Raw genomic sequence first — 27,335 nt, 5'->3', positions numbered from 1 at the left:
AGTGATTTACTTTCTTTACATGTAACTCTGGCTCTGCTGGTTACTACAGCGTTCTTCTGTTTTTTAAATACCTTTGAAGCATTGATTTCTGATTACTTTAAAGCAATCTTGCTTCCTTTTTCCTTTTGTAAACTTTTAACAATGATTGCCACATCAGCTTGAGTCCATTTGCATTGTATTCCCACAGTACACTGATATCTTACACATGTGCATTGTGAATAGCAGCAAAGCTGTAAAGGCTGACGAAAATTGCTGGCTAAGCTTCTGTAGGAAGGACATTTGGGTGGATATCCTGAATTGGATTGTTCACTTTTGTGGGCCATTAGAAGCAATATCTCTATGCTAGTTGACAGCTGAAATGTGGCTTCAGTAAGAGGGTAAAAGAATATTTGCAAACCTTTCTAGTGAACACACCTTTTTGTATGTAAACTTTTATAAGTCGTTTTCACTACGTGAAATAAAACAAATGAATATCAAATGTATTAATTTCACCCCATCATCAGTCGGTATAGGCATGAGCTCTGTGTGTTTAATGACATGGTAATTTTAATTTCCAATAGACATATTTATTATTCCTCTTAGTCACATCAAATTGGCTAAATGATGCAGTATTTTAATACATTCTAATAATTCAGCAAGAATTTTCATTTGTATAGTTTAATAATCATGGTCCATACTAATATTTTAGAGATAACTTTTAGTTTTGGGAAGATTCAATTTATAAGGGTAAAGTGTTAGACTTTAGAAATACCTCAAGTAGTAGTAATTCAAAGGGTTTCATGTGAACTTATGAGGTCGGGGTAGAAGGGTAAAAGCCATAAGACTTTGAGTGGCATTCACTTAGCTGGGAGCTGCAAATGGTAAGTCTGAGGAGAATTTATCTGACTTCATTTGGAATTTAATTTATTCGTGTAGTCAAGAAATTTGATTTTGAAGTGAAAGGTTAAAAATTTTAAGCCTATCGGATATCTCAACTAATTTCTGTTGTGATAAAGAATTGCATAATTCAGGGTGAAGCCTTTGTTTGGAATTCTGTATATATTTCTGTGGAAATTTTCCAGAAACTCTTTGGAGTTGGAGTTAAAAGCACCCCAGTTGGTGACTGTTAACAAGTTCAACAAGCAGAGAAAGAAAGTCTGCTAAAAGCTGAAAGCACTTGTAGAATAGAAGCAAAATGGATATCAGAAATCAGGAGGTGGAACGACTAAGAAAGAATGCAGTGAACCCTAAGTTTCAGCTGAGGAGTCCACAACTATGATTTTTAAGAGAATTAGCAACCTTTTCTCATGCAGCATAAAATGAAAATAGGCATTCTTGTGCCTGTCCTGATTATTGCTTGATGAAAAGTATACACATTATAGAGAAGGAGGTGCTGGAAGTCTTAAAGCGCACCAAAGTAGAGAAATCCCCAGAACCTGATGAAATGTATTCCAGGACATTATGGGAGGCTAGGGAAGAAATTGTGGGTTTCCTAGCTGAGATATTTGAATCATCACTAGTCACGGGTGAGGTGCCTGTAGATTGGAAAATGGCAAATGCTATGCCTTTGTTTAAAAGGAGCTGCAGGGAAAAGCCTGGCAACTACAGGACAGTGAGCTTCACATCTGTGGTGGGTAAGTTGTTGGAAGGTATTTACAGAGGATCTACAGGCATTTGAAGATGCAAGGAGTGATTAGGGACAATCAGCATGGCTTTGTGAGTGGAAAATCATGTCTCACAAATTTGATTGAGTTTTTTGAAGGAGTAACCAAGAAGGTAGATGAGGGCTGTGCAGTTGATGTTGTCTACATGGATTTTAGCAAGGCCCTTGACAAGGTACCACATGATAGGTTGTTGCATAAGGTTAAATCTCAGGGGATCCATGGTGAGATATCTAAATGAATACAAAATTGGCTGTGAGGGTGGTTGTAGAGAGTTGTTTTTCAAACTGGAGGCCTGTGACCAGCGGTGTGCCTCAGGGATCAGTGCTGGGTTCACTGTTATTTGTCACATATTAATGATTTGGATGAGAATATAGGAAGAATGGTTAGTAAGTTTGCAGATGACATCAAGATTGGTGGCATGGTGGACAGTGAAGAAAGTTATCTCCAATTGCAACGGGATCTTGATCAACTGGGCAGCATGGACAAGTCGGGCTGAAGGGCCTATTTCCATGCTGTAAACCTCTATGATTCTATAAAAGTTTCAGCAGCATGTCTTTTTTTATTAGTAATACTCAAGTTTTGAACTTCCAAGTAAGTGTTTAGTAGTGCTTATTTTAGCTGTTTCTTGTATAGTAAAATCAAATTTGTTTTAAACCATAGAATTTTGTGCTTTAATTTCTTTCAATTGATTGCTGAGTGTTTGACTTTCTCTTTAAACATTAACAGTCATCCCAGCATTGTAACAATAATCCTAATCAACACCTCTCCATGCTTAGACGTAGCAACACTGGCAATTTTCTGCGCTGATGTGGAGGTAAACACAGTAAGAAGTCTCACAACACCAGGTTAAAGTCCAACAGATTTATTTGGTAGCACAAGCCACAAGCTTTTGGAGCACTGCAACTTCATCAGTTGAGTAGGAGTTCTGTTCACAGGGCATAAATAGACACAAACTCAATTTACAAGATAGTGGTTGGAATGCGAGTTTTTACAGGTAATCACGTCTTAAGGATACAGACAATGTGACTGGAGAGAGGATTAAGCACAGGTTAAAGCGGCGCGTATTGTCTCCAGGCAGGGCAGTTAGCGAGATTTTGCAAGCCCAGGCAAGTCATGGGGGTTACAAATAGTGTGGCATGAACCCAAGATCCAGGTTGAGGCCATCCATGTGTGCGGAACTTGTGACTCATCTGACGAAGGGACAGCGCTCCAAAAGCAAGTGGCTTTTGCTACCAAATAAATCTGTTGGACTTTAACTGGTGTTGTGAGACTTCTTACTGTGGCTGATTGTGGACAAGTCCCCAGGACCGGATGGAATGCATCCGAGGGTCCTGAAAGAAATGGCGGAGGTGATAGTGGATGCCTTGGTGGTTATTTTCCAGACGTCGCTGGATTCCGGGGAAGTGCCGGAAGATTGGAAAACGGCTAATGTTACGCCGTTGTTTAAGAAGGGTGGCAGGCAAAAGGCAGGGAATTATAGGCCTGTTAGTTTAACGTCTGTTGTAGGTAAAATGTTAGAATCCGTCATCAAGGAAGAAATAGCGAGGCATCTTGAGGGGAACTGCTTGATAGAGCAGACACAGCACGGTTTCGTTAAAGGGAAGTCGTGTCTGACAAATTTACTGGAGTTCTATGAGGATATGTCTAGGGCGGTGGATAGAGGAGAGCCGGTGGATGTGGTCTTTTTTGATTTTCAGAAGGCGTTTGACAAGGTACCTCACAAGAAGTTATTGCAGAAGGTCAGGGGGCATGGAGTTGGGGGTAGGGTGCTGACATGGATAGGGGACTGGTTGTCAAATAGGAGGCAGAGAGTGGGGGTCAATGGGTGCTATTCAGATTGGCGGTTGGTGACTAGTGGAGTGCCCCGGGGGTCAGTGCTGGGGCCTCAGCTATTTAACATTTATATAGATGATCTGGAGGAGGGAACCGAGTGTAGGGTGTCGAAATTTGCTGATGACACCAAAATTGGTGGAAAGGCAAATTGTGCGGAGGGTGGTGAGAGTCTACAGAAGGATCTAGATAGGCTGGGCGAATGGGCCAGGAAATGGCAAATGGAATTTAATGTTGGCAAGTGTGAGGTGGTCCACTTTGGTAGGAATAATGGTAGGAAGGATTATTACTTACGTGGAGAAAAACTGCAGCAGGCGACGGTGCAGAGGGACCTCGGGGTCCTTGTGCATGAGTTGCAAAAACCCAGCTAGCAGGTGCAGCAGGTGGTCAGGAGGGCGAATGGGATGCTGGCCTTCATCGCGAGGGGGATTGAATATAAAAGTAGGGAGGTCTTGCTGCGGCTGTATAGGGCATTGGTGAGGCCGCAGCTGGAGTACTGTGTGCAGTTTTGGGCGCCGTACTTACGCAAGGATATTTTGGCCTTGGATTGTGCTGAGGAGGTTTACTAGGCTGATGCCGGAGTTGAGGGGGTTGAGCTATGAGGAGAGGCTGAATAAATTAGGCTTGTACTCATTAGAGTTTAGAAGAATGAGGGGAGATCTCATTGAGACGTATAAGATGATGAATGGGATGGATAGGATAGAGGTGGAGAGACTCTTCCCGCTCAGAAAGGATAGTAGGACTAGGGGGCACAGCCTCAAGATAAAGGGGGGGGGGGGCGGTTTAGAACGGAGTTGAGGAGGAACTTCTTCACTCAAAGGGTGGTGAATCTCTGGAATTCTCTGCCAGTTGAAGTGGTGGAGGCTACCTCGCTAAATATTTTTAAGACGCGGGTTGATGGGTTTTTGATAAGAGAGGGGATTAAGGGTTATGGGGAGAGGGCGGGAATGTGGAACTGAGCCACGACAGATCAGCCATGATCTTATTGAATGGCGGGGCAGGCTCGAAGGGCTAGTTGGCCTACTCCTGCTCCTATTTCTTATGTTCTTATGTACCCCAGTCCAACACCGGCATCTCCACATCAACACTGCACTTAGCCAGTGACTGGAGCTGACATTAGATTGGGGAGGAGTCAGCCTGCCGGGGGAATCAGGGCTGGCCCAGACACATCTGGTGGGGGAGCCATCGACTGGGCCATGGGGGGAATCAGACAGGGCAGCGATGCGAGGTCATGGGGCTGTCCAGTGATCGAGCTGACCAGCGAACAGGAAACCGGCAGAAGGGGCTCTGTGAATATGCCAATCTCTGCCCTGACAGATCAGCACATGCGCAATGGCCCGCTCAGCACTATGCTGTCAACCTCCCCAGTAGGAATAGCCCCGCCCAATGATTTTTAGCAGGATTCATGCTAGTGCGTTTTGCAGTACACAGTGTGTGTGAGATTCATTTTGGAAATCCCGCTGAAAAAAACAGTGGGATTTACTCCAGTTTTCACGTGAGTTGAACACTTAGTTTTTTTTGGGAGAGTCCCAGCCTTTGTTTTCAGACATTGTAGCTTAGGGAAAGCACATAAATAAGAAATGGGAGGAGAGCAAGGATTGATTTTTGGTGAACTTCAGAGCTTACGGTGTGGGAGAGGGCAGCTAAACAGATGTGCTGCTGCTAATTGGATCATAATGTAATCAAATGATGGCAGTGGATGACTCAGTAGAGGTATTGGACAAGGATTGTGTGGTCACTTGTGCTGAAGGCTGCAGATGGATACAGATACAATAAGCACGAGGAGGAAAGGTTTACCATGGTCACAATCACACAAAATAGTATTTATGACTTGAGGGCATTTCAGAACTCTGGCAGAGATGAAACGAAACTAATTAGAAGAGCTGCAAGATTTTATTTCTCCTTTTTAATGGATCAACTGCATAAAGTAGAATAAAAATCAGGGAGGCGATTCTCCCAAAAAAATTCTAAGTACTGAATTTGCGTAAAAACTGTTTTTAGTGGGAATTTCAAAATGGATCTCCCACACTCAGTACCTTAGCAAGATTCGAGTTGAAAATCCGGGAGTGGAGCCTATTCCTGTTGGAGAGGCTAGCAGCATAGCACTGAGCTGGCCACTGCGTAGGTGCCAATCTATCAGAGTGGAGATCGGCACAGTTGCCCCACACTGCTGCCCTCCCAATTATGGATCAGCCCCGTGAGCCCACATCGATACTGCACGATGTTCGCACTCCCTGATCACTGGCTTCCTGATGTGTCCCAGAATCAGCCCCCCCACCCTCAAAATGGCCAGTCCCCTGAACACCCACTTCCCTCCCTCTGCCTGTGATCCATCAATTCCAAGTGCAGAGTAGCAGTGGGGCCCCACACCCCCACCGATTGCCCCATCTCTTGGCACTGCCTGATGCCTGGTCGGCAGTGCCAAGGTTCCCTTTGGTCATTGGCACAGTCCCTTGGGCAGTGCCAGGGGCCAGGTTGGTACTGCCAGGCTGGCAATGCCCAGGAGGTACCACCCCTTACCCCCGACCTCCTGGGGTCGTCTATGGCCTCCCTTCACTCCAGCAGGGTCAGCTGCCAGTTCCCCGTTAGTGGGGAGCTGTTGTAAACCCGCTGGAGTGAACCACTCCTAGTGGGCCAGAGACTTCAGTTCCAGACTTGGTAATGGGGTTAAAATAAGAATTTAAATATTTAAATCAGCTCTGCGCTGATTTCTGGTATGGAACTGACTACCCTGGAGACACGCAGAGGCCTTGGTGCCCAGCGGGGAGTCCGCTAAATAGCGTCTGCTGAAGTCTCCTGGCAGTGCTGCAGGCTGGGAAAATCACTCCCCAGGTCTTCCAGAATGCATCTTAGTATTTTGATGACTATAATGGGCAATAAATTATTAATATGTAACTATAAAAGTAAATTCTGAACTTGATTCGGTAATTAAACCTGTATCATTGAACACCAGTCTTTGTAGTACAAGTAAAGAATGCAGCAAATAAATCGTGACATTGAATTAAAGTATGTCAAAAGCTAGGTTTACCTTGAAGGAAACAGCATAAAATTGAGGAAAGAAGCAATTTGAAATTTAGAATATGTTTTTCTCTGTTTGCTATAATTAGACAAAAAATCTGCATATATAAGTATTGATCTTTCACTTGAAACTAATGCTGACCTTTTCTGCTAAATTAGTAGGTGAAATATAATAGACCTCATTCCACAGAGTACTTTGTCTGCATTTACAATCATACTTCTACCATTAGGATTGCTGTGACAGACAGTAAAATATTTATATGACTTGCTACGTTAATGTAACACAGATGTGTATTTTTGTCAGGTATTTCTGCAGCGAATGATCCAGCATGCCGCTTCTAGAGTTGACAAGAATGTGACTGAAGAAACCGTTAAGGTAAGACATGTATAACTAGGAATAAGAGAGGGGTATTCAGCCCTTGAGTTAGTTCTATCACGAATGCACCACATGAATCCTACTTATCTAGACAATTCCAAGTTGCTTCCTTATTATCAATGCTGAGCAAACAGCTGAGGCAGTAGTGTCGAGTCTAAATATATTCTTTTCAGCACTTTTGGATAGGGAGCTGAATCTTCTGATTTTATTTGTTCACAATTCTCTGAAAATGCATAGCTGTGTTGCAGTTGTGGACTGAATCAGCTCAGCCATGATGCTCTCGCTAGTCAAAAGTGGGCCGAATGTTCACAAATAAAATTATTTAGATGAGGTACTGGAAAACATTTGGCACATGTGGAAGCATATCTTAGCATTTGTTACTGTTTTCAGTGATGGCAAGGGAGAAATGTATCAGTGCAGTGATGGAGTCGGTGGGGATCATGTGGATAGGGGAAATTTTTAGAAATCTGACTTTAAGGAAAGCAATATAAATTCATAAGTTTCACATTTTGAGCAGCTCTAATTTTGTTCACGATGTGATTTTTGATATTTATTTTCAGACATTGTTTTCTAACATTGAGGACATTCTTATAGTCCATAAAGAATTCCTGAGTATGATTGAAGAGCGTCTGCTCCCTGAACCGAGTGCCCACCATGAATTGGGAAGCTGTTTTCTTCAGTTTGTATGTATCACTGGCTCTAGCTAGACTGAATTACTGCAATACTTTCTTGCATTATGAAGAATTGGTTTAATCTAATTTTCAATTAAGGATAGGTTAATTGTAATCAATAATTTTACCACAAAAATGTCTCTATTTCACCCTGTATATACACTTATTTATACTTACACATATATACATATAATGTATATGAGATCTAATTTGAAGAATGAATAGTGTTTTTCTGAAAGCAAATTATTGCGGATGCTGCAATTTGAACAAAAACAAAAAATGTTTGAAAATCTCAACAGATCAGATAGCTTCTGTGGAGAAAGAATACACCCAACATTTCGAATCAGGATGACCCTTCGTCAGATCTGAAGACAATAGAAAATGTGATATTTTCCTGTTAGGGTATGGGGAGTGATTGACAAAGATGTCACAGACAAAAAGACAAAGGGAATGTAAATGGTGGTGATCATGGCTAAGAAGGGTGCTAACAACAATCCTTTAAGAGATCAGAATGTGTAATTGGTAGAGCAAAGGTAAGCAGAGTGTCAAAAGGATCTGAGACGTGTAAGAGATGTTATGCATCTCCACTTCGTTTTCTTTGTCAAAAAGCCAGTAACAAATTATGAAGCACATGTTAAATGTAAAGACCTGGAAACTGTTGTTGATTGCATGGTCTAGTCCAGCATGTATAAAAATTCCATATGTAACATTTTTGTGCATCCTTAAATTGTTATAATCCAGGTCAGAAACTCCAAGGTGTTTTATGAAGTCAGTCTTGGTCATAAGTTTTGCACTTTGAATTTTGGCACAAATTTTTTTCACTCCAGGTATGATTTGAATGACCCACTAGGGAGCTTTTGCCCAACAAAGTTTAAGAATACAGTTAACACATAGAAGAAAAAAACAATGACCAATTACAAACAAGAAAAAGAAACCATGATATTGTGTAAACCTTAACAAATACTGTTCCAAAACAACATTCTTACAAACATACACACTAGTTTTGGTTTAACACAGCAAGTAAGTATGCTCACATGATCTTGGATCTTGCAGCTTTGCAGCACCTGTGGTGAATTAGTGCTTTGGATGGAGTATTGAAACTCTGAGTTCCCTGTCCTGGAGCTCCCAACACAACTCAAGGTAGAGATAGAGTCACTGCTGGCCATTAGCTTTTAGTCGCAAACCATTCAAGAGACAGGGGCACTCCTTGCCTCTAGTTACAAGCTGGCCAGCCACCAAGACTAAAATTGCAATACCAGAGAGAGACATAGAGACACGCTGCTTTTCAGTCTGGAATCCAAAGCTGCTAATTGAAACTGAAAGTGAATCCTTGGATTCCTTGTAAAGCAACCACCTGACCATGGCCTGTCAATTATTCTTCCCCTAGCAATTCCAAAGGGTCCTAAAACTCATAAGACTCCAGGACATTAATTTACACCTAAATTAAAAATAAACAAAAAGCCTATTATCTGCCTCTAGCAACAATAAAAAGACAGACGGCTTGGTGCCTGCTTACAACTGCAAAGAACATGCTGAGAATACATTTCTTAAAGGCACAATAGCATCACAAAATGATTAGCATTATTTGGGTATCTGCATTTCGTGACTCAGTCACACTGTAGTTGCAACCTTCTACCCCTAGATGGAGATACATAAGTATTAAAAGCTGTAGTTCCTCATAGCTATATCCATGACAGTACTAGTTTCCTCTGAAGGAAATTTATTTTTCTGCTAAGTCACAAGAAATCCAGTAATTTAAGGAAAATAATATCAAGACAAGTAATTGACATAATTTTTGCTCCAATTTGTTAGATTTTGACATGTTGGATAAAATCTGTGGGAAATATTTGCAGCTTTGTATGCAAGAGAGGATTACTGTTTCCCATCTGGAAAACTAATTATAACTTTTGTAAGCAAGTATAAACAATATACTGAATGGCTTTCTTTATCAGGTGGTATTTATCAGCAGAGATATGAGCAGAAAATAAATTGTATGCCAAAATTCAAATTTTTTATCAAACACCTCGCAGGCTTTAACAATGAGACCCAGAAAGTATTATCGTTGAGTCGAGTGATTTGTTGTATGCTGCTTTCATGGCATAGTATTATGAATTTCCCCTCTTTGAATTGATTTGACAATGATTATCACTTTAAGAAAGCATGAAGCAGTGACAATGTGTGTCTTTGATTAGCTTTGATAAATAATAAAACATTTTCAGTAACAATTTTTTGTGCTATTTCTTTTTCCCTTCTATTTTTCTGTATATTGCAATGACATCCACCTCGGAAACAGGACTCCAACTATGTGATGTGTCCAAAATGCCCAGAATATTACAAATGATGCACTGTAATTGAGAAGAAAGTGGCATCATTTTAGTTCATTTTTCATAGTTTAACTTGCAGAATACAAGAATAATTGACCGTAGGTTGGTAGATCTGCCACATTTTAGACTGGCCTGATAATTATCTACAACTGCACTCTTTTCAGCTGGGTTTAGAACAAAGAACAAAGAAAAGTACAGCACAGCAACAGGCCTTTCGGCCCTCCAAGCCTGCACCAATCATGCTGTCCGTCTTAACTAAAGCCCCCGTGCTTCCAGGGACCATATCCCTCTATTCCCATCTCATTCATGTACTTGTCAAGATGCCCCTTAAAAATCACTACCCTATCTGCTTCCACTACCTCTCCTGGCAACGAGTTCCAGGCACCTCTCTGTGTAAAAGATCTGCCTCGTACATCTCTTTTAAAACTTGCCCCTTGCACATTAAACTGATGCCCCCTAGTAATTGACTCTTCCACCCTGGGAAAAAGCTTCTGACTATCCACTCTGCCCATGCCTCTCATAATCTTGTAGACTTTTATCAGATCTCCCTTCCCAGTATTTGCTCACTGGAACCTCCATTGCTCCAGTGAGAACAAACCAAGTTTCTCCAAACTCTCCTCATAGCTGATACTCTCCATACCAGGCGACATCCTGGTAAATCTTTTCTGTACCCTCTTGAAAGCCTCCATATCTTTCTGGTAGTGTGGGGTCCAGAATTGAACACTATATTCCAAGTGTGACCTCACTAAGGTTCTATAAAGCATCACCATAACTTGCCAATTTTTAAACTCAATACCCCGGTCAATGAAGGCAAGTATGCCGTCTGCCTTCTTGACTACCTTCTCACCTGCGTTACCACTTTCAGTGACCTGTGTACCTGTACACCCAAATCCCTTTGCCCATCAATACTCCTAAGGGTTCTGCCATTTACTGTATATTTCCTATCTGTATTAGACCTTCCAAAATGCATTACCTCACATTTGTCTGGATTAAACTCCATCTGCTATCTCTCTGCCCAAGTCTCCAACTGACCTATATCCTGCTGTTTCCTCTGATGGTCCTCATTCCTATCTGCAAATCCACCAACCTTTGTGTCATCCGCAAACTTACTAATCAATCCAGTTACATTTTCCTCCAAATCATTTATATATACTACAAACAGCAAATGTCCTAGCACTGATCCCTGAGGAACACCACTTGTCACAGCCTTCCATTCAAAAACACACCCTTCACTGCTACCCTCTGTCTCCTTTGGCCGAGCCAGTTCTGTATCCACCTTGCCAGCTCACCCCGATCCCATGTGACTTCACCTTCTGCACCAGTCTGCCATGAGAGACCTTGTCAAAGGCTTTACTGAAGTCCATGTAAACAACATCCACTGCCTTACCCTTATTAATCATCTTCATTACTTCCTCAAAAAACTCAATCAAGTTCATGAGACGTGACCTCCCCTTCACAAAACCATGTTGTCCCTCATTAATATGTCCACTTATTTCCAAGTGGGAATAAATCCTGTCTTGAAGAATCCGCTCGAATAATTTCCCTACCACTGATGTAAGGTTCACCAGCCTGTAATTACCTGGATTATTCTTGCTACCCTTCTTAAACAAAGAAACAACATTGGCTATTCTCCAATCCTCTGGAATCTCCCCTGTAGCCAGTGAGGATATGAAGATTTCTCTCAAGGCCCCAGCAATTTTCTCCCTTGCCTCTGTGTTCTGGGGTATATCCCATCAGGCCCTGGAAACTTGTCTACCTTGATGTTTCTCAAGAACTCCAATACCACCTCCTTTTTGATCTCAATATGACTCAATCTACACTTCCTTTCCCAGACTCATCATTCACCAAGTCCTTCTCTTTGGTGAATACTGACGCGAAATACTCATTTAATACCTCGCCAATTTCCTCTGGCTCCACACATAGATTCTCTCCATTGTCCTTGAGTGGGTCAACCCTTTCCCTGGCTACTCTCTTGCTCTTTATATATGTGTAAAAAGCCTTAGGATTTTCCTTAATCCTGCTGGCCAATGCTTTTTCATGACCCCTTTTAGCTCTTCTTACTCCTTGCTTAAGTTTCTTTCTACTTTCCTTGTATTTCACACTTGCTTCATGTGTTCCTAGCCTCCAAGCTTTGACAAATGCTTCTTTTTTCTCTTTGACTAGGCTCACAATACTTCTCGTTATCCAAGGTCCCCAAAACTTGCCAAACTTGTCTTTCATCCTTACAGAAATGTGCTGGTCCTGAATCCCTATTAACTTACACTTGAAAGCCTCCCACATGCCAGATGTTGATTTGCCCTCAAACATCTGCCCCCAATCTACTTCTTCAGTTCCTGCCTAATATTGTTGTAATTAGCCTTCCTCCAATTTAGCACCTTAACTTCAGGACTACACTTATCAGATCCTTAAAGCTCACTGAATTGTGGTCACTGTTTCTGAACTGCTCTCTTGCTGAAACATTGACTGCCTGGCTGAGCTCATTCCCCATTACCAGGTCCAGTATGGCCCCTTCCCTATTTGGCCTATTTACATACTGTTTCAGAAAGCCCTCCTGGATGCTTCTTACAAATTCTGCTGTATCCACGCCCCTGGCACTAAGTGAGTCCCAGTCAATATAGGTGAAATTAAAATCTCCAACTACAACAACCCTGTTACTTTTACATTTTGCCAAAATCTGCCTACCTATCTGTTCCTCAACCTCCCGTTGGCAGTTGGATGGCCAATAGTAACCCCCCAACATTGTGACTGCACTTTTTCTATTCCTGAGCTCTACCCATATTGCTTTGCTGTATGAGCCCTCTGAGGTGTCCTCCCGGAGTACAGCTGTGATATTCTCCTTTACCAGTAGTGCAACTTCCCCACTCCTTTTATGTTCCCCTCTATCACGCCTGAAACATCTGTATCCTGGAATGTTAAGCTGCCAATCCTGTCCTTCCCTTAACTAAGTCTCTGTAATGGCAACTACCTCATAGTTTCTAATATTAATCCAAGCTCTAAATTCATTTGCCTTACCTGTTACACTTCTTGCGTTGAAACAAGGAAAAAAAATTGAAGTTTGATGTTAACCTAGGGCATGCTAGTTCAGAAATCAGATTGACCAAGCTGGCAAAGCTACATGGTTATCATGAGAAATATTCTATCACTATGTAGCTATCTCCTTGTGAAAACCAGTTTTGCATTTTAGAAAGAAAATGGCATCTCTTTGGATTTGAGCTGCTCAGTGATAGCATTGTTGTTTATTCACCCCCACCAGTCCCACAACCTGATTAGTGGACATGCTGCAAAATTGTTGTATTGTAATTTGGTATAGTTAGAAATTTTATCTATAATATTCTGAAGCATTTTTCAGCACTAAACAATAATTCAAACAAGTTGATTATTGTGTTTTTTGTTTGGAAATACAGAAACATCGATTTTCTATCTATGATGAGTACTGCAGCAATCATGAAAAAGCACAAAGGTTGCTGTTGGAACTGAATAAAATGCAGACTGTGCGGACGTTTTTACTGGTAAGCACCCCTTTTTTTGTAACTTAAGAAAGCATTTGATTAAAAAAACACAGCCATCATTTTCAAGTCAGGATGTTGAGTGATTGGAGGGAAGCTTCCAGGTGGTCGTATTCCCATGTGTCTGCTGTCTTTGTCCTTTTCAATGGTAGCAGTTGTGGGTTTGGAAGATGCTGTGTAAAGAGCCTCAGTGAATTCCTGTAGTGCATCTTGTAGATGGTACACATTGCTGCTATTGTGCGTCAGTGGTGGAGGGAGTGAACATTTTTGGGAGTGGTATATATCAAGGGAACTGCTCTGTCTTGGAGTCTTGTTGGAGCTGCACCAATCCCAGCAAGTGTAGGATATTCTGTCATACTTCTGATTTGTGCCTTGTAGATGGTGAACAGGATTTGGGGAGTGAGGAGATGAGTTTCTTGCTACAGGATATCTAGCCCCTGACCTGCTTTTGCTGCCATAGTATTTAGATAACTAATCCAATTCAGTTTCTGGTCAATAGCAATCCCCCGAATATTGATAGTGGGGGATTCAACAATGGTAATGCCATTGAATGTTAAGGGAAATGGTTTGATTCTCTCTTGTTGGAGATGGTCATTGCCTGGCACTTTTGTGACATGGGTGTTTTCTCCACTTGTCATCCCAAGCTGGATATTGTCCAGGTCTTTCTGCATTTGGGCATGGACTGCATCAGTACCTGAGGAATTGCAAATGGTACTGAACATTGTAGTCATCAGCGAACATCTCCCCGCCCCCAAAATTATGATGGAAGGAAGGTCATTACTGATTGTTGAGAGTAGTGGGATGGCAGTTGGCCAGGTTGCATTTGTCCTATTTCTTGTGTACAGGATATACCAGGGCAATGTTCTACATTGTCAGGAAGATGCCAATATTGTGACTGCACTGCAACAGCTTTATTAGAGGTGCGGCAAGTTCTGGAACACGAGTTGTCAGTACTATTTCTGGAATATTGTCAAGGCTCAACGCCTTTGCATTATCCAGTGCTGCCAATCATTTTTTAATATCATATTAAGTGAATCAAATTGGCTGGAGCCTGGCATCTGTGATGCTGGGGTCCTCTGGAGGAGGCCGAGATGGATCATCCATTTGACACCATTGGCTGAAGATTGTTGTGAGTTTTTCAGCATTATCCATTACCTTTTGCACTGATATGTTGGGCTGCTCCATCATTAAGGATGGGGATATTAGTGGAGCTTTCACCTCCGGTGTCTTTAATTGTCCATCACCAAGTTAGTGGAGAATAAATGCCGCCATGGTGAAAAATCAGCTGCTGATTTATTACAAACATGTTTTTGTGCTGCTGGTGGAGAGCCATTTCTCTCCTAGTGTACAAAAGAGGGCATTTTTTTTCATGCATTGACTAATACAGTCAGTAACCACACTGCAAATCCAGATCAATAGCCATAAACATATTGTCAACTGTGCTTTCAGATAGCTTCACTTAACTCTATTCAACTTCTTTCACCTCAGTACCTTGCATTTTTGTTTATTTACTGCTTCTGTCCTTACATATTGAGTTGTGTTAAATTAAAACACAGCACACTTACTTTTACTCCTGTTTATTCTCTTAGAAAAACTCTGGAACTCCTCATCTCCTTTACTGTATCTTTCCTGCTACAATATTCTAACATAAAAATTGGTCACTGTCTGTGCAGAGTTTGCATGTTCTCCCCATGACTGCATGGATTTCTCACACAATTTCCTCACACAATCAGAAAGATGTGCTGGTTAGGTTCATTGACTACGAAATTCTCCTCCAGTGTGCCAAACAGATATCGAGTATGGTGACTAGGGGATTTTCACAGTGACTTCATTGCATTGTTAACGTAAGTCTACTTGTGACAATAATAAACTTAAATTTAAGCTTGTTGTCAGCTAATCACTGTGAAGCAATTGATCTCATCTCTCCCTTTGAGTATCTTTCGGTTTAGATACTCACCGTTTCACTAGTTTTCACGATTTAAAAGAAATCTATCCTAGAGCCCTTCAGTTCCCAATCAAAGTGGCTTCAATTTAATGTTTTCATTGCTGAACAGTAAATGATCAAAACATGCTACCTTTATATTGAAGAAGCATATTGGAAATCTGTTGTGCTAGTGTTCCATTAAAAATATGATGTGGAGATGATGTCGTTGGACTGGGGTGGGCACAGTAAGAAGTTTCACAACATCAGGTTAAAGTCCAACAGGTTTATTTGGAATCATAAGCTTTTGGATTACTGCTCCATCCTCATTAAAAATATGAATTATGGAAATATAAAAGGATGGCTGGAAAGGAAAGATTTTTTTATTATGTCACCTTTGACTTAATACGTGTGTCGTCAATTTGTTACAAGTGATTTGTCAAAGCAGGAGCTGTTTGAAAACTGCATAATAAACTATGAATTATTGATTTGTGTATTATCTAATTAGTCATTTTTCATCTCAAAATACAAGGGTTGCATGGTGCTGGCAGGACGCAAAAATCCTGATGTTCCACTTGAAGGATATCTAGTTGCTCCCATACAAAGGATATGCAAGTATCCACTTCTTTTAAAGGTACTTAAGATAATGGTACAAGTTGTTAAATGTGCTCTGATTTTCTATTTGAATATGTTAATCTACTATTTCTATTGCCACATCTAAAGAATGAATTAGTATCCAGGACATGACTGATCCTTAGATACATAATATAAATATTTGGTACTTAGTTCCTATGCACATTCCTTAATTCTCTGTAATGGTTTTATCGTTACTTGGCAGAATTGTTAGTGTAATCTCTTTTATATAGCATACTGACTTTTTCATAAATCTGCAGCATTTACAACTTTCAAAAATAGTTAGCGTGGATGCACCTATCTAGACCATGGCTCAGCTAAGTTAACTGAACAAAGTCAAATTCCATAAGTAAGGAGAAATAAAGAGAACAGTGTTTTTCTGGAGAATAACAGATTGTTCAAAGAAGACTTCAGAATTGCTTAAGACTTAATTGTTTAGGTTAGTATATATTTTTGTTGAATGGAGTATTTTTGTAGGCTAGTACCTGTATTTGATATTGAGATGTGAAAATGATGTCCTGCAGACAAATTCATTGGTTCTTCGGTTTTGCTAGCAGGTTCTAAGGACACTTTGCCAGAGCCATAATTCCAAAGTTGTATTCCTCTTCTCATCAGCTTTTTTGGGATCCGGTGGTTAGGTTACTGGACTAGTAATCCAGGTGTCTGGTCTAATGATCAGGAGTTCAATTCCCACCACAGTTGCTGAGGAACTTAAATTCAGTTAACTAAGTAGATGTGAAATAAAACGTTGCATCGGTAATGGTATCTCTTTTAAGGTACCAACTAATTAAACTAATTCAAATTAACATAGGGACAAAGTAAAAGGGGCAGCTTCCCAAAAGGAGGGGGAACAGCCCAAACAGAAAACAAAGTACAAAGGAAACTTAAAAACATTAAATCATAATGTGATTGTCGGGGTCAATAATACACCCCAGCCCCTGCGGTGCCCAACGGGCGCAGAAGGCATGAACTGTGCCCATGGACACCACATGCTCCATCTCTAGGGACACCTGGCCACGAATGTAAGCATCAGTAATGGTAACCATATGAAACTACTTGAGTGTCTTAAGTATCCAAATGTTTAATTGATGCCCTTCAGGAAAGAAATTCTGTTCTCTGGCCTGTATATAATTCAGACCAGCAGCAAAATAATTGGTTCTTCACTGTCCTTTGAAAAGGCTGAGAAGCCATTCAGTTGTACGAATGAAGGTGTCTCACCACCACCTTCTCAATTAGGGATGAAGAATAATTATGAGCCTTAGCAGCTACTTGCACATTCTGCAAATAAATTTTTAAAAATTTAATTGGGTAACATAATCGGAAGGCAGAGAGCAAATATTTTCCATTTGCTGACTAATACAAACAGTGAGAATTGTTTCAAGGCACATAATTGGTTATTATAAAAGTGATTGTAATGAAATTACACTGCTTTCTCAACCTAGTCAAATTTAAAAGGGAGTTATCAAACACATTCATTCGGAAATAACTTCTTGAGGAAAACTTCCTTTTATTGGTGAAAGTTGTTAACATTTTAACCATTAGTTTTTTGAAGAAATGCATCTTTATTTTGATATAGGAACTGATGAAGAGGACACCAAGAAGGCACAATGACTCTGCAGCAGTAATTGAGGCTCTACAGGCCATGAAAACTGTGTGCTCCACTATCAATGAAGCCAAGAGACAAATGGAAAAACTAGAGGTTCTAGAAGAATGGCAGTCTCATATAGAAGGATGGGAGGTATAATTATTCTTCTAGTTTAAACTCAAATTTAAAGCTATGATTTGAGCAGGTTCCAAAACATGCTTCCCTATAGAGATTTTGAAGTTTTAGAGATAGCTAATTTATACAAAATATGCCAATATTTTAATGATCATTATTGTCTTGTTTGCAATTTCAACTCTCATTGAATAATTGGTCCAATACCAAAGTAAAAAAGGCAGCTTCCCGAAAGGAGGGGGAACAGCCCGAACAGAAAACAAAGTACAAAGGAAACTTAAAACATTAAATTATAATGTGATTATTGGGGGCAATAATGCACCCCAGCCCCTGCGGTGCCCAATGGGCGTAGAAGGCATAAACTGTGCCCGTGGACACCACATGCTCCCTCTCCAGGGACACTTGGCCGCGAATGTAAGCATCAGTAATGGTAACCATATGAAACTACTTGAGCATCTTAAATAAAGCTTCTTTGGCCCATTGTGCCTGTGCCAACTCTTTCATAGAACTATTCATAGAATAGAATTCCTACAGGACAGAAGGAGGCCATTCGGTCCATCAAACCTGCACTGATAACAATCCCACCCAAAGCCTATCCCCATAACCCCTTGTATTTGCCCTCCTAATCCCTTGACACAGAGGGACAATTTATCATTGCCATTCAACCTAACACACACATCTTTGGGTGGTTGGAGGAAACTGGAGCATCCAGAGGAAACTGATAGACACAGGGAGAATGTGCAAACTCTACACAGACAATCACCCAAGGCTGGAATTGAACCTGGGTACCAGGCAACAATGTTAATCACCATGTTGCTATTATTCTGACTACTCCATTAGTCCCGCACTGTCACTTTTGTTCCATAGCCTTGCAATTGTTTTTTCCCTTTCAAGTACTCATCCAGTTTCCTTTTGAAGATTGTTAAATCTGCTTTCACCACCATTACAGGCAGTTCATTCCATATGATAACAACTTTCAATGTAATTTATTTACTCTTGTATCATCTTTGATTCATTTGCCAATTACATCAAAACCGTATCCTCCTGTTGCTTTTACCCTACTAGAAAGTTTTTGTCTTTATTTGCTCCATTAAAACCTTCATGATTTTAAACAATTCTGTCAAATTGCCTTTTAACCTTCGCTGATGTAAAGAGAACATTCCCAGTTTCTCTAGTCCCTGAAATCTTTCATCCTGAGTGCCAGGATGTCTTCAAGTCCCTGATTTTTTTTTTCCAAAGTGCCCAGAATTGGTCACAATATGTCAGCAGGTAACTTAACCTCCTGAGTCCCCAAAGCCTGGCCATCATCAGACAAGGCACAAACCAGAAGTGTGATAGTGTACTCCCCAGTTACTTAATTGCAGTAACAACAACAACTCAGGAAATTTAACATCATCCAGGGCAATGCAACTCATTTGAATGGTACCCCATCCATCACCTTAACCATTCACTTCCTCCACAGTTGGCGCACAGTGGCAACGGTGTATACCATTTACAAGCTGCAGTGCAGGAAGTCGCCAAAGTTCCTTTCACAGCACTTGATTCTGGAGATGAAGGGGTTAGCTTATGAGGAGAGATTGAGTAGACTGGGCCTGTACTCGTTGGAGTTTAGAAGGCTGAGGTGAGATCTTATAGAGACATTTAAGATAATGAAGGGGCTAGACAGGGTAGAAGCAGAGAGATTATTTCCACTTAGAAAGGAAACAAGAACTAGAGGGCACAGCCTCAAAATAAGGGGGAGTCAATTTATAACAGAGTTGAGGAGAAACTTCTGCTCCCAGAGGGTGGTGAATCTTTGGAATTCTCTGCCCATTGAAGCAGTGGAGGCTACCTCGTTAAATGTGTTTAAGTCACAGGTAGCTAGATTTCTGACCAATAAGGGAATTAAGGATTATGGGGAACAGGCAGGTAAGTGGAACTGAACCACTATCAGATCAGCCATGATCTTATTGAATGGTGGGGCAGGCTCGAGGGACTAGATGGCCTATTTCTGCTCCTATTTCTTATGTTCTTATGTTCAAAGAGGGGACATGAGAAAGCTCTGTTTGGTAGAAGTAGGGAACATCCTAATATATTCTATAAGTATATCAATGGGAAGAGGATAACCAGGGGAAGAGTAGGGCCCATTAAGGACCAAGGGAAAAATCTGTTGGCGGAGGCAGTGAACGTTGGTGGAGTATTAAAAGTATATTTCACATCTGTCTTCAGCCACGAGAATGAGAAGGTGGTTATGGAATTCAGGGAGAGAGACTGTGAGGCCTAGAGCAAATTGCATAGGGAGTGACAAGGTATTGGCGGGTTTAAAAATGGACAAATCTCTAGGTCCGGGTGAATTGTGTCTCAGGCTGTTGTGGGAGGTGAAGAGGGAATTTGTAGGGGCTCTGACCCGAATTTTTAAATCCTATTTGGCCACCGGGGAGGTCATGATGTGGAGATGCTGGCGTTGGACTGGGATAAACACAGTAAGAAGTCTGACAACACTAGGTTTAAGTCCAACTGATTTATTTGATAGTAAACTCACCTTGAGGGGAACCTCGAAAGCTTGTGAGTTTACTATCAAATAAATCAGATGGACTTAACCCTGGTGTTGTCAGACTTCTCACTGGGGAGGTGCCAAAGGACTGGAGAACTGCTAATGTGGTCCTACTATTTAAGAAAGGTTGTAGAGATAAGCCAGGAAACTACAGCCTGGTGAGTCTCATATCCGTGGTTGGGAAACTACTGGGGAAGATTCTGAAGGAGAGAATCTATTTTCATTTGAAGAGGCAAGGTTTGATCAGGGATAGTCAGCAAGGTCTTGTCAGAGGCAGGTCATGCCTAACAAATTTGATTGAACTTTTTGAGCATTTAACTAAGTGTGTAGATGTAGTTTAAGTGGTTGATGTAGTTTGCATGGATTTCAGCAAAACCTTTGACAAAGTCCCACACGAAAGACTTATTAAGTAGATAAATGCACATGGGATTATGGGGTGATCTGTTAAGGTGGATTCATAATTGGTTTAGTGGTAGGAGGCAGAGGGTGATAACAGATGGCTGCTTCAGTGACTGGAGGCCAGTGGCCAGTGACCAGTGACATACCATAGGGATCCATGCTGGGCCCCCTGTTGTTCGTCATTTAGAGAAATGACATAGATGACAATGTGGGGGGTAGGATGAGTAAGTTTGCCGATGACACAAAGATTGCCTGGGTGGTTAACAGTGAGGTTGAGTGTCTTGGGTTACAGGAAGATGTAGATGAAATGGTCAAAGGGGCAGATAAATGGCAGATGGAACTTAACCCTGAAATGTGTGAGGTGATGCACTTTAGAAGGAGTAATTGACAAGGAAGCCTTCTATGAAAGATCTGACACTGAGAAGTTCCAAAAAACAAAGGAACCTTGGTGTGTTTATCCATAGATCTCTGAAGGCATTAAGGCAGGTTAATAGGCTGGTGAAAAAGGCATATAGCACACTCGCCCTTATCAATTGGGGTACAGATTACAGAAGTAGATAGGTCATGATAGAGTTGCGTAGAACTTAGGTGAGGCTGCAGCTGGAGTACAGTTCTGTTTGCCACATTATAAGAAAGATGTCGCACTGGAAGGGGTGCAGAGGAGATTCACCAGGATGTTGCCTGGGGTGGAACATATGGAACAATTAAGTTATAAGGAGAAGTTGAATAGGCTTGGGTTATCTTCTCTGGAGCAGAGGAGACTGAGGGGTGACCTGATTGAGATGTTCAAGATTATGAGGGGCTTGGAAATGGAGGTAAGTGAGCAACTGTTCCCCTTAGTTGAAGGGTCAGTTACGAAGGGACACAAGATGAAAGTGAGGGGTGGGAGATTTAGGGGTGACTTGAGGAAAAACCTTTTTCCCCAGAGGCTGGTGACACTCTGGAATGCACTGCATGGGAAGGTGGTGGAGGTGGAAGTCCGTCATCCTTTAAAAAGTGTCTAGATGAGTACTTGGCATGCAATTCAAGGCTATGGGCCAAGTGCTGGCAAGTGAGATTAGGTGGGAAGTCAGGACTTTTCATGTGTCAGTGCAGACTCATGGGCTGAAGGGCCTCTTCTGCAGTGTAATATTCTGTGAACCCTCTCTCTAATAGCACTCTGGTAATAGCTACATCACATAGACTACAAAGATTCAAGAAGATGGCACCCCACTGCCTTTCACAGGCAATTAGAGATGGGCAATAAGTTCTGGGCTTGCCAGTGACATCCACATTCCATGATTTTTTTTTAAAGTGGACACTGTTAAGCTATATTGTACAAAGATTAAAATAACTTTTATTTTTATACCCCTGTGCCTGTTCATAACATCAAGGAATCTTCTATGCATTTTTAACAATCTTCAGAACTTGTTTTCCCAGCTTCAATGATACATTTTCAGGACTCTGCTACAGCACATTCTTCTAATTTGCATCATTTTGTTTATATTGCATCTTTGCTTTCTGTTTTTTGATAAATCAAAATTTATCACTTGACATTAAATTTCATATGGAGGGCGTATGAAATCCTCTCGTTTATCAGCTGATGCATAGAAACAAGAGCTCTGAGGTAAGGGTGGAACTATGTAAAATATTAGTTAGGCCACAACTTGTGTAGTGTGTGCAGTACTGGTCACCTCAGTACAGGAGGAATGTAATTGCGCTTGAGGGTATAGAGGAGATTTACAAAGATGTTGCCAGGACGGAAAAATTGCCAAATGTCCAGGTAGTATAAGAACTTAAGAACATAAGAAATAGGAGCAGGAGTAGGCCATCCAGCCCTTCGAGCCTGCCCCGCCATTCAATAAGATCATGGCTGATCTGAAGTGGATCAGTTCCACTTTCCCGCTTTCTCTCCATAACCCTTAATTCCCTTGTCTGTCAAAAACCTATCTACCCATGACTTAAATATATTTAGCGAGGTAGCCTCCACCACATCAACGGGCAGAGAATTCCAGAGATTCACCACCCTTTGAGTGAAGAAGTTCCTCCTCAACTCAGACCTAAACTGCACCCCCCCCCCTCTTATCTTGAGGCTGTGCCCTCTAGTCCTGCTATCCTTTCTAAGCGGGAAGAATCTCTCTACCTCTACCCTATCCATCCCTTTCATTATCTTAAACGTCTCTATAGGATCCCCCCTCATCCTTCTAAACTCCAACGAGTACAGACCCAGTCTATTTAGTCTCTCTTCATAGTCTAACCCCCTCTTCTCCAGCATCAGCCTAGTGAACCTCCTCTGCACTCCCTCCAAGGCCAAAATATCCTTGCGCAAGTGCGGCAACCAAAACTGCACACAGTACTCCAGCTGTAGCCTCACCAGTGCCCTGTACAGTTGCAGCAAGACCTCCCTGCTTTTATATTCTATCCCTCTCGCTATAAAGGCCAGCATCCCATTTGCCTTCTTGATCACCTGCTGCACCTGCAGATTGGGTTTTTGCGACTCATGCACAAGGACCCCCATGTCCCTCTGCACCGTAGCATGCTGCAGCTTTTCGCCCTTTAAATAGCAATCCCTCCCACTATTATTCCTGCCAAAGTGGATAACCTCACTCTCGCTAACATTGTACTCCATCTGCCAGGTCCTCGCCCACTCGCTCAGCCTATCCAGATCCCTCTGCAGACTTTCCACACCCTCTGTACAATTTGCTTTTCCACTCATCTTTGTGTCATCAGCAAATTTTGTTACCCTACACTCAGCCCCCTCCTCCAGATCATCGATGTAAATGGTAAATAGCTGAGGCCACAGCACCGATCCCCGCGGCACTCCACTAGTCACCAACCGCCAATCAGAATAGCACCCATTGATACCAACTCTCTGCCTCCTATTAGACAACCAATCCTCTATCCATGCTAACACCTTACTCCCAACTCCATGTCCCCTAACCTTCTGAAGCAACCTTTTGTGTGGCACCTTATCAAACGCCTTTTGAAAATCGAGAAACACCACGTCCACCGGTTCCCCTCTGTCTACCTCACTAGTCACATCCTCATAGAAATCCAATAAATTTGTTAAACATGAATGTCTGAGGAGGTGCAGCAGGAGGGGGTGGGTAACTTTCATTGAAGGCGGTGTTGAGAGTGTCCTCATTGGAATCCAAAATGGGAGAACTCAGGGTAATGATAATGGTGATAGGAGGGAACAGTTACAGTCAGAGGAGGCAGAGGATGAGGTGGGCGGGGAGGGGAGGGAGACGGTAGTGGAATGTGGCAGGTCCAGGATGAGTATATGTCAGGTGAATGTTTTATTGCAGGGGGTGGGAGTTCATGGATGGGACAAGACTGACAGCTCGGATAATGGGAAGGGGCAGGGTCAGGATGGGCATGGGGATGGTAACAGGTGTTGGCTCTGAGTGGACAGAATCCATGTGGAGGTGGATTGTGATAATGTCCGGGATAACAGAGAGGTTCAAAGGTGACAGAGGGGAGAGGAATATTGACATTGGGTGGGTCTAGGGTTATGGGGAGTGCTTTGGAGTGACGGGAGAGTAAAGATGGTGGAGTGAGTTCAAAAGGTGACGTGCATCATTTTTTTCAAATGACTTTGATTGTGCAGTTCATTGGGGGTCAGTGAGATCCCTTGAGGTAGGAAGAGGGTCTTTTTGGGTGGATAGAGTCTGCAGTCAAAGCTGCCTTGAGTGCATGGAATGTCAAGTTTGGCGAGTGAGGGAGTTAGGTAAAGAGGGGAATGATAAATTAATTAAGAAAAGTAAATTTATTGAAGCAACACAATAAAAGGTCCAGGGTGTCCCAAAGGAAGATCACCTTCCTTGTCTGACACTATGCTACGCAACTGAAGCTGCCAGACTTTCTGCATGGCATGGGTTTTCTTCCTGCTTTAAAATACTGGCAGCAGTGAGATGAGACCTTTAAGTGGCCAGCCATTGATTGGTCTCAATAGGCCCATGGCAGGTAAGCCGCTTATTACCTCCCCCACCCACTAAAAATTCAGGCATGTCAGAACAAGGTAGGTATCAGGAAGGCCAGTTGCTGGATTTTACCTGCCCTCCCACCTTGCCTACAAACCCACTGGTGGGCGAGTGTAAAATCCAGCCTGCTGCCTAGATATTAAAAAAAGATGCATTTGGCCCAAGTACCTAAGGCAACCTCCATTTCATGTGTGAGTGTGTGAATAAACAGCTGTGAAGAATTTGGTGCTGGTATTTGACACATTTAATCACTAAAACAGGTAGCACCCTGCCATGGCAATGTGACATGGTGAAATAAAAAGATATGAGTATGTCTCTGCATTTACAAAGATCATGATGTGGAGATGCCGATGTTGGACTGGGGTAAACACAGTAAGAAGTTTCAGAACACCAGCTTAAAGTCCAACAGGTTTATTTGGTAGTAAATGCCACTAGCTTTTGGGGTTTGTCCCTTTGTCAGGTGAGTGGGAATTCTGATCACAAACAGAGCATGTAAAGGCACACACAGTTTACAGAATAGTGATTAGAATACGAGTCTTTACAGCTAATCTGCTATTCAAGTCTTAAAGGTGCAGACAATGTGAGTGGAGATAGCATTAAGCATAGGTTAAAGAGATGTGTATTGTCTCCAGACAGGACAGCAAGTGAGATGTTGCAAGCCCAGGCAAGTCATGGAGGTTACAGATAGTGTGATATGAACCCAAGGTCCCGGTTGAGGCTGTCCTCATATGTGCGGGACTTGGCTATCAGTTTCTGCTCAGCGACTCTGCGTTGTGTGTTGTGAAGGCCGCCTTGGAGAACGTTTACTCGAAGATCAGAGGCTGAATGCCCGTGACCACTGAAGTGTTCGCCAACAGGAAGAGAACACACTTGCCTGGTGATTGTTGAGCGGTGTTCATTCATCCGTTGTCGTAGTGTCTGCATGGTCTCCCCAGTGTACCATGCTTTGGGTCATCCTTTCCGAGTGGCATTTACTACCAAATAAACCTGTTGGACTTTAACCTGGTGTTGTGAGACTTCTTACTATGTTCACAAAGATCACCAGTGAACACCATTATCTGCATTCTCCTTCTGTGCTTGTATGTAAAATCAGCCTCCTGGGGCATGGAAACATCCCACACATGCTTCTACAGCCACCATGCCAGAACTTCATTATTAGTTGCCAAATGTGATTTGTGTTGCTTTAAGATAAACTTAGTAAACTTAACTTTTCATCTTCTCTCTTAACAAGTATCAAATCCTTTTGTAGTTACAATACATTAAGCGTTTGACAAGGTGGAAGGGCAGGTAAAAAAACTGTAATTGTGGAAAACTGATTAGGAGCTTCCTTTTAATTTCAGAGTTTATAACTGGCTAAAGTTCACTGTACAGGAAGTGGGTCATGTTTCTGAAATCTGAATAAACAGGACAAATTATTTAGGGCTACTGCCAGACCTTTTTAATGGCTCAGATGGTATCCCAAACGTTCTGTCGTGGCTTTAATCTTTAAAAAAACACACACATCTGGTTGTGGGACAAGCTGAAACATAAAAGGGAAAAGCTTGAGAATGTCTTCCAGGAGGAAATATTTAACTTATTGCTTGGTTTTATGAGGAAATAGATTGGTTATTTTTAGACTTAGAAAAGGATCAAAGAATAATGTAGTTCCAGGAAATGGAAGCAAAGGAGAAGCTAAAAAAAATGCAAACATCAAGGAAGTACTGCTGAGCAGATTGTTGGAGCTGCAAGATAATAAGTGCACAGGACTGATGGACTTTATCTTTGGGAATTAGTTGATGAGTTAATTTTAATTTTCAAAAATTCCCTCCATTCAGAAATTCCATTGGATTGGAAAATAGTAAATGCAACTGTCTCATTCAAAAAAGATGGAGACAAAGCAGGAAGTGACAGGCCAGTTAGCTTATTATCATTCATAGGGAAAATCTTTGAAGTTAATACAATTAAAGACATTATAGCAGGGCAGTTAGCTAAATTCAAGATAATCAGGCAGAATCAGCATGGTTTTGTGAGAAGGAAATCATGTTTAACTAATGTATTGAAGTTCTTTGAAGAAATGATATGCTTATGGATAATGGGGAACTGGTGAATATACTGCGCTTAGATTTCCAGAAGGCACTTAATAAGATGCAACATCAAAAGTTATGGTGAAAAATAAAAGCTCATATTAGTGTGGATAGCAGATTGGCTAGCTAACTGGAAGAAGAGAGTAGACATAAATGGTTGATCAGAACAAAAAAGTAGAATTTCATATTGATTAGTGCTGGCGCCTCAACATTTTACAATTTATATAAGTGATTGGATGAAGGGACCAAAGGCCAAAGGCATTGCTGCTAAATTTGCTGATGACATAAGATAAATAGCAAAGTAAGTCCTGAAGAGGATATAAAGAACATAGATAGGTTAGGACAGTGTCTAAGTTAAGTTTAAGTTTTATTTATTAGTCACGACTAGGCTTATGTTCACACTGCAATTAAGTTACTGTGAAAATCCCCTAGTTGCCACATTCCGGCACCTGTTTGGGTACATTGAGGGAGAATTTAGCATGGCCAGCTGAACTAATCTGCACACATTTGGACTGTGGAAGGAAACTGGAGCACTGGATGGAACCCACACAAACATGGGGATTACGTGTAAATTCCACACAGGCAGTGACCCAAGCCTGGAATTGGGTCCCTGGCATTGAGAGGCAGCAGTGCTAACCATTATGTCACCGTGCTACCTCCACATGAGAGTGGGTAAAGATCTGGGAACTGGAGTACAATGTGGGCAAATGTGAAATTGTCCATTTTGATAGGAAGAATA

At 41.7% G+C, this 27,335-nt stretch overlaps 1 protein-coding gene across 1 annotated transcript in view; it reads left to right on the top strand.

Annotated features, from left to right (window-relative positions):
* The window catches only part of prex2 (phosphatidylinositol-3,4,5-trisphosphate-dependent Rac exchange factor 2), a 415,983-nt gene that overhangs the window by 87,558 nt on the left and 301,090 nt on the right, over positions 1-27,335 (top strand). The window contains exons 2-6 of the mRNA XM_080194118.1: positions 6,796-6,867; positions 7,428-7,550; positions 13,267-13,371; positions 15,822-15,923; positions 17,499-17,660. Coding sequence (XP_080050244.1) covers positions 6,796-6,867; positions 7,428-7,550; positions 13,267-13,371; positions 15,822-15,923; positions 17,499-17,660 — 564 coding nt within the window. The remainder of the gene's footprint in view (positions 1-6,795; positions 6,868-7,427; positions 7,551-13,266; positions 13,372-15,821; positions 15,924-17,498; positions 17,661-27,335) is intronic.

The sequence above is a fragment of the Carcharhinus amblyrhynchos genome, chromosome 8, assembly GCF_965287045.1.
Source record: "Carcharhinus amblyrhynchos chromosome 8, sCarAmb.v2.hapA, whole genome shotgun sequence".
Classification (NCBI taxonomy): domain Eukaryota; kingdom Metazoa; phylum Chordata; class Chondrichthyes; order Carcharhiniformes; family Carcharhinidae; genus Carcharhinus; species Carcharhinus amblyrhynchos.
The sequence above is the reverse complement of the archived record's forward strand: the minus strand, read 5'-3'. Positions and strand labels throughout refer to the sequence as shown.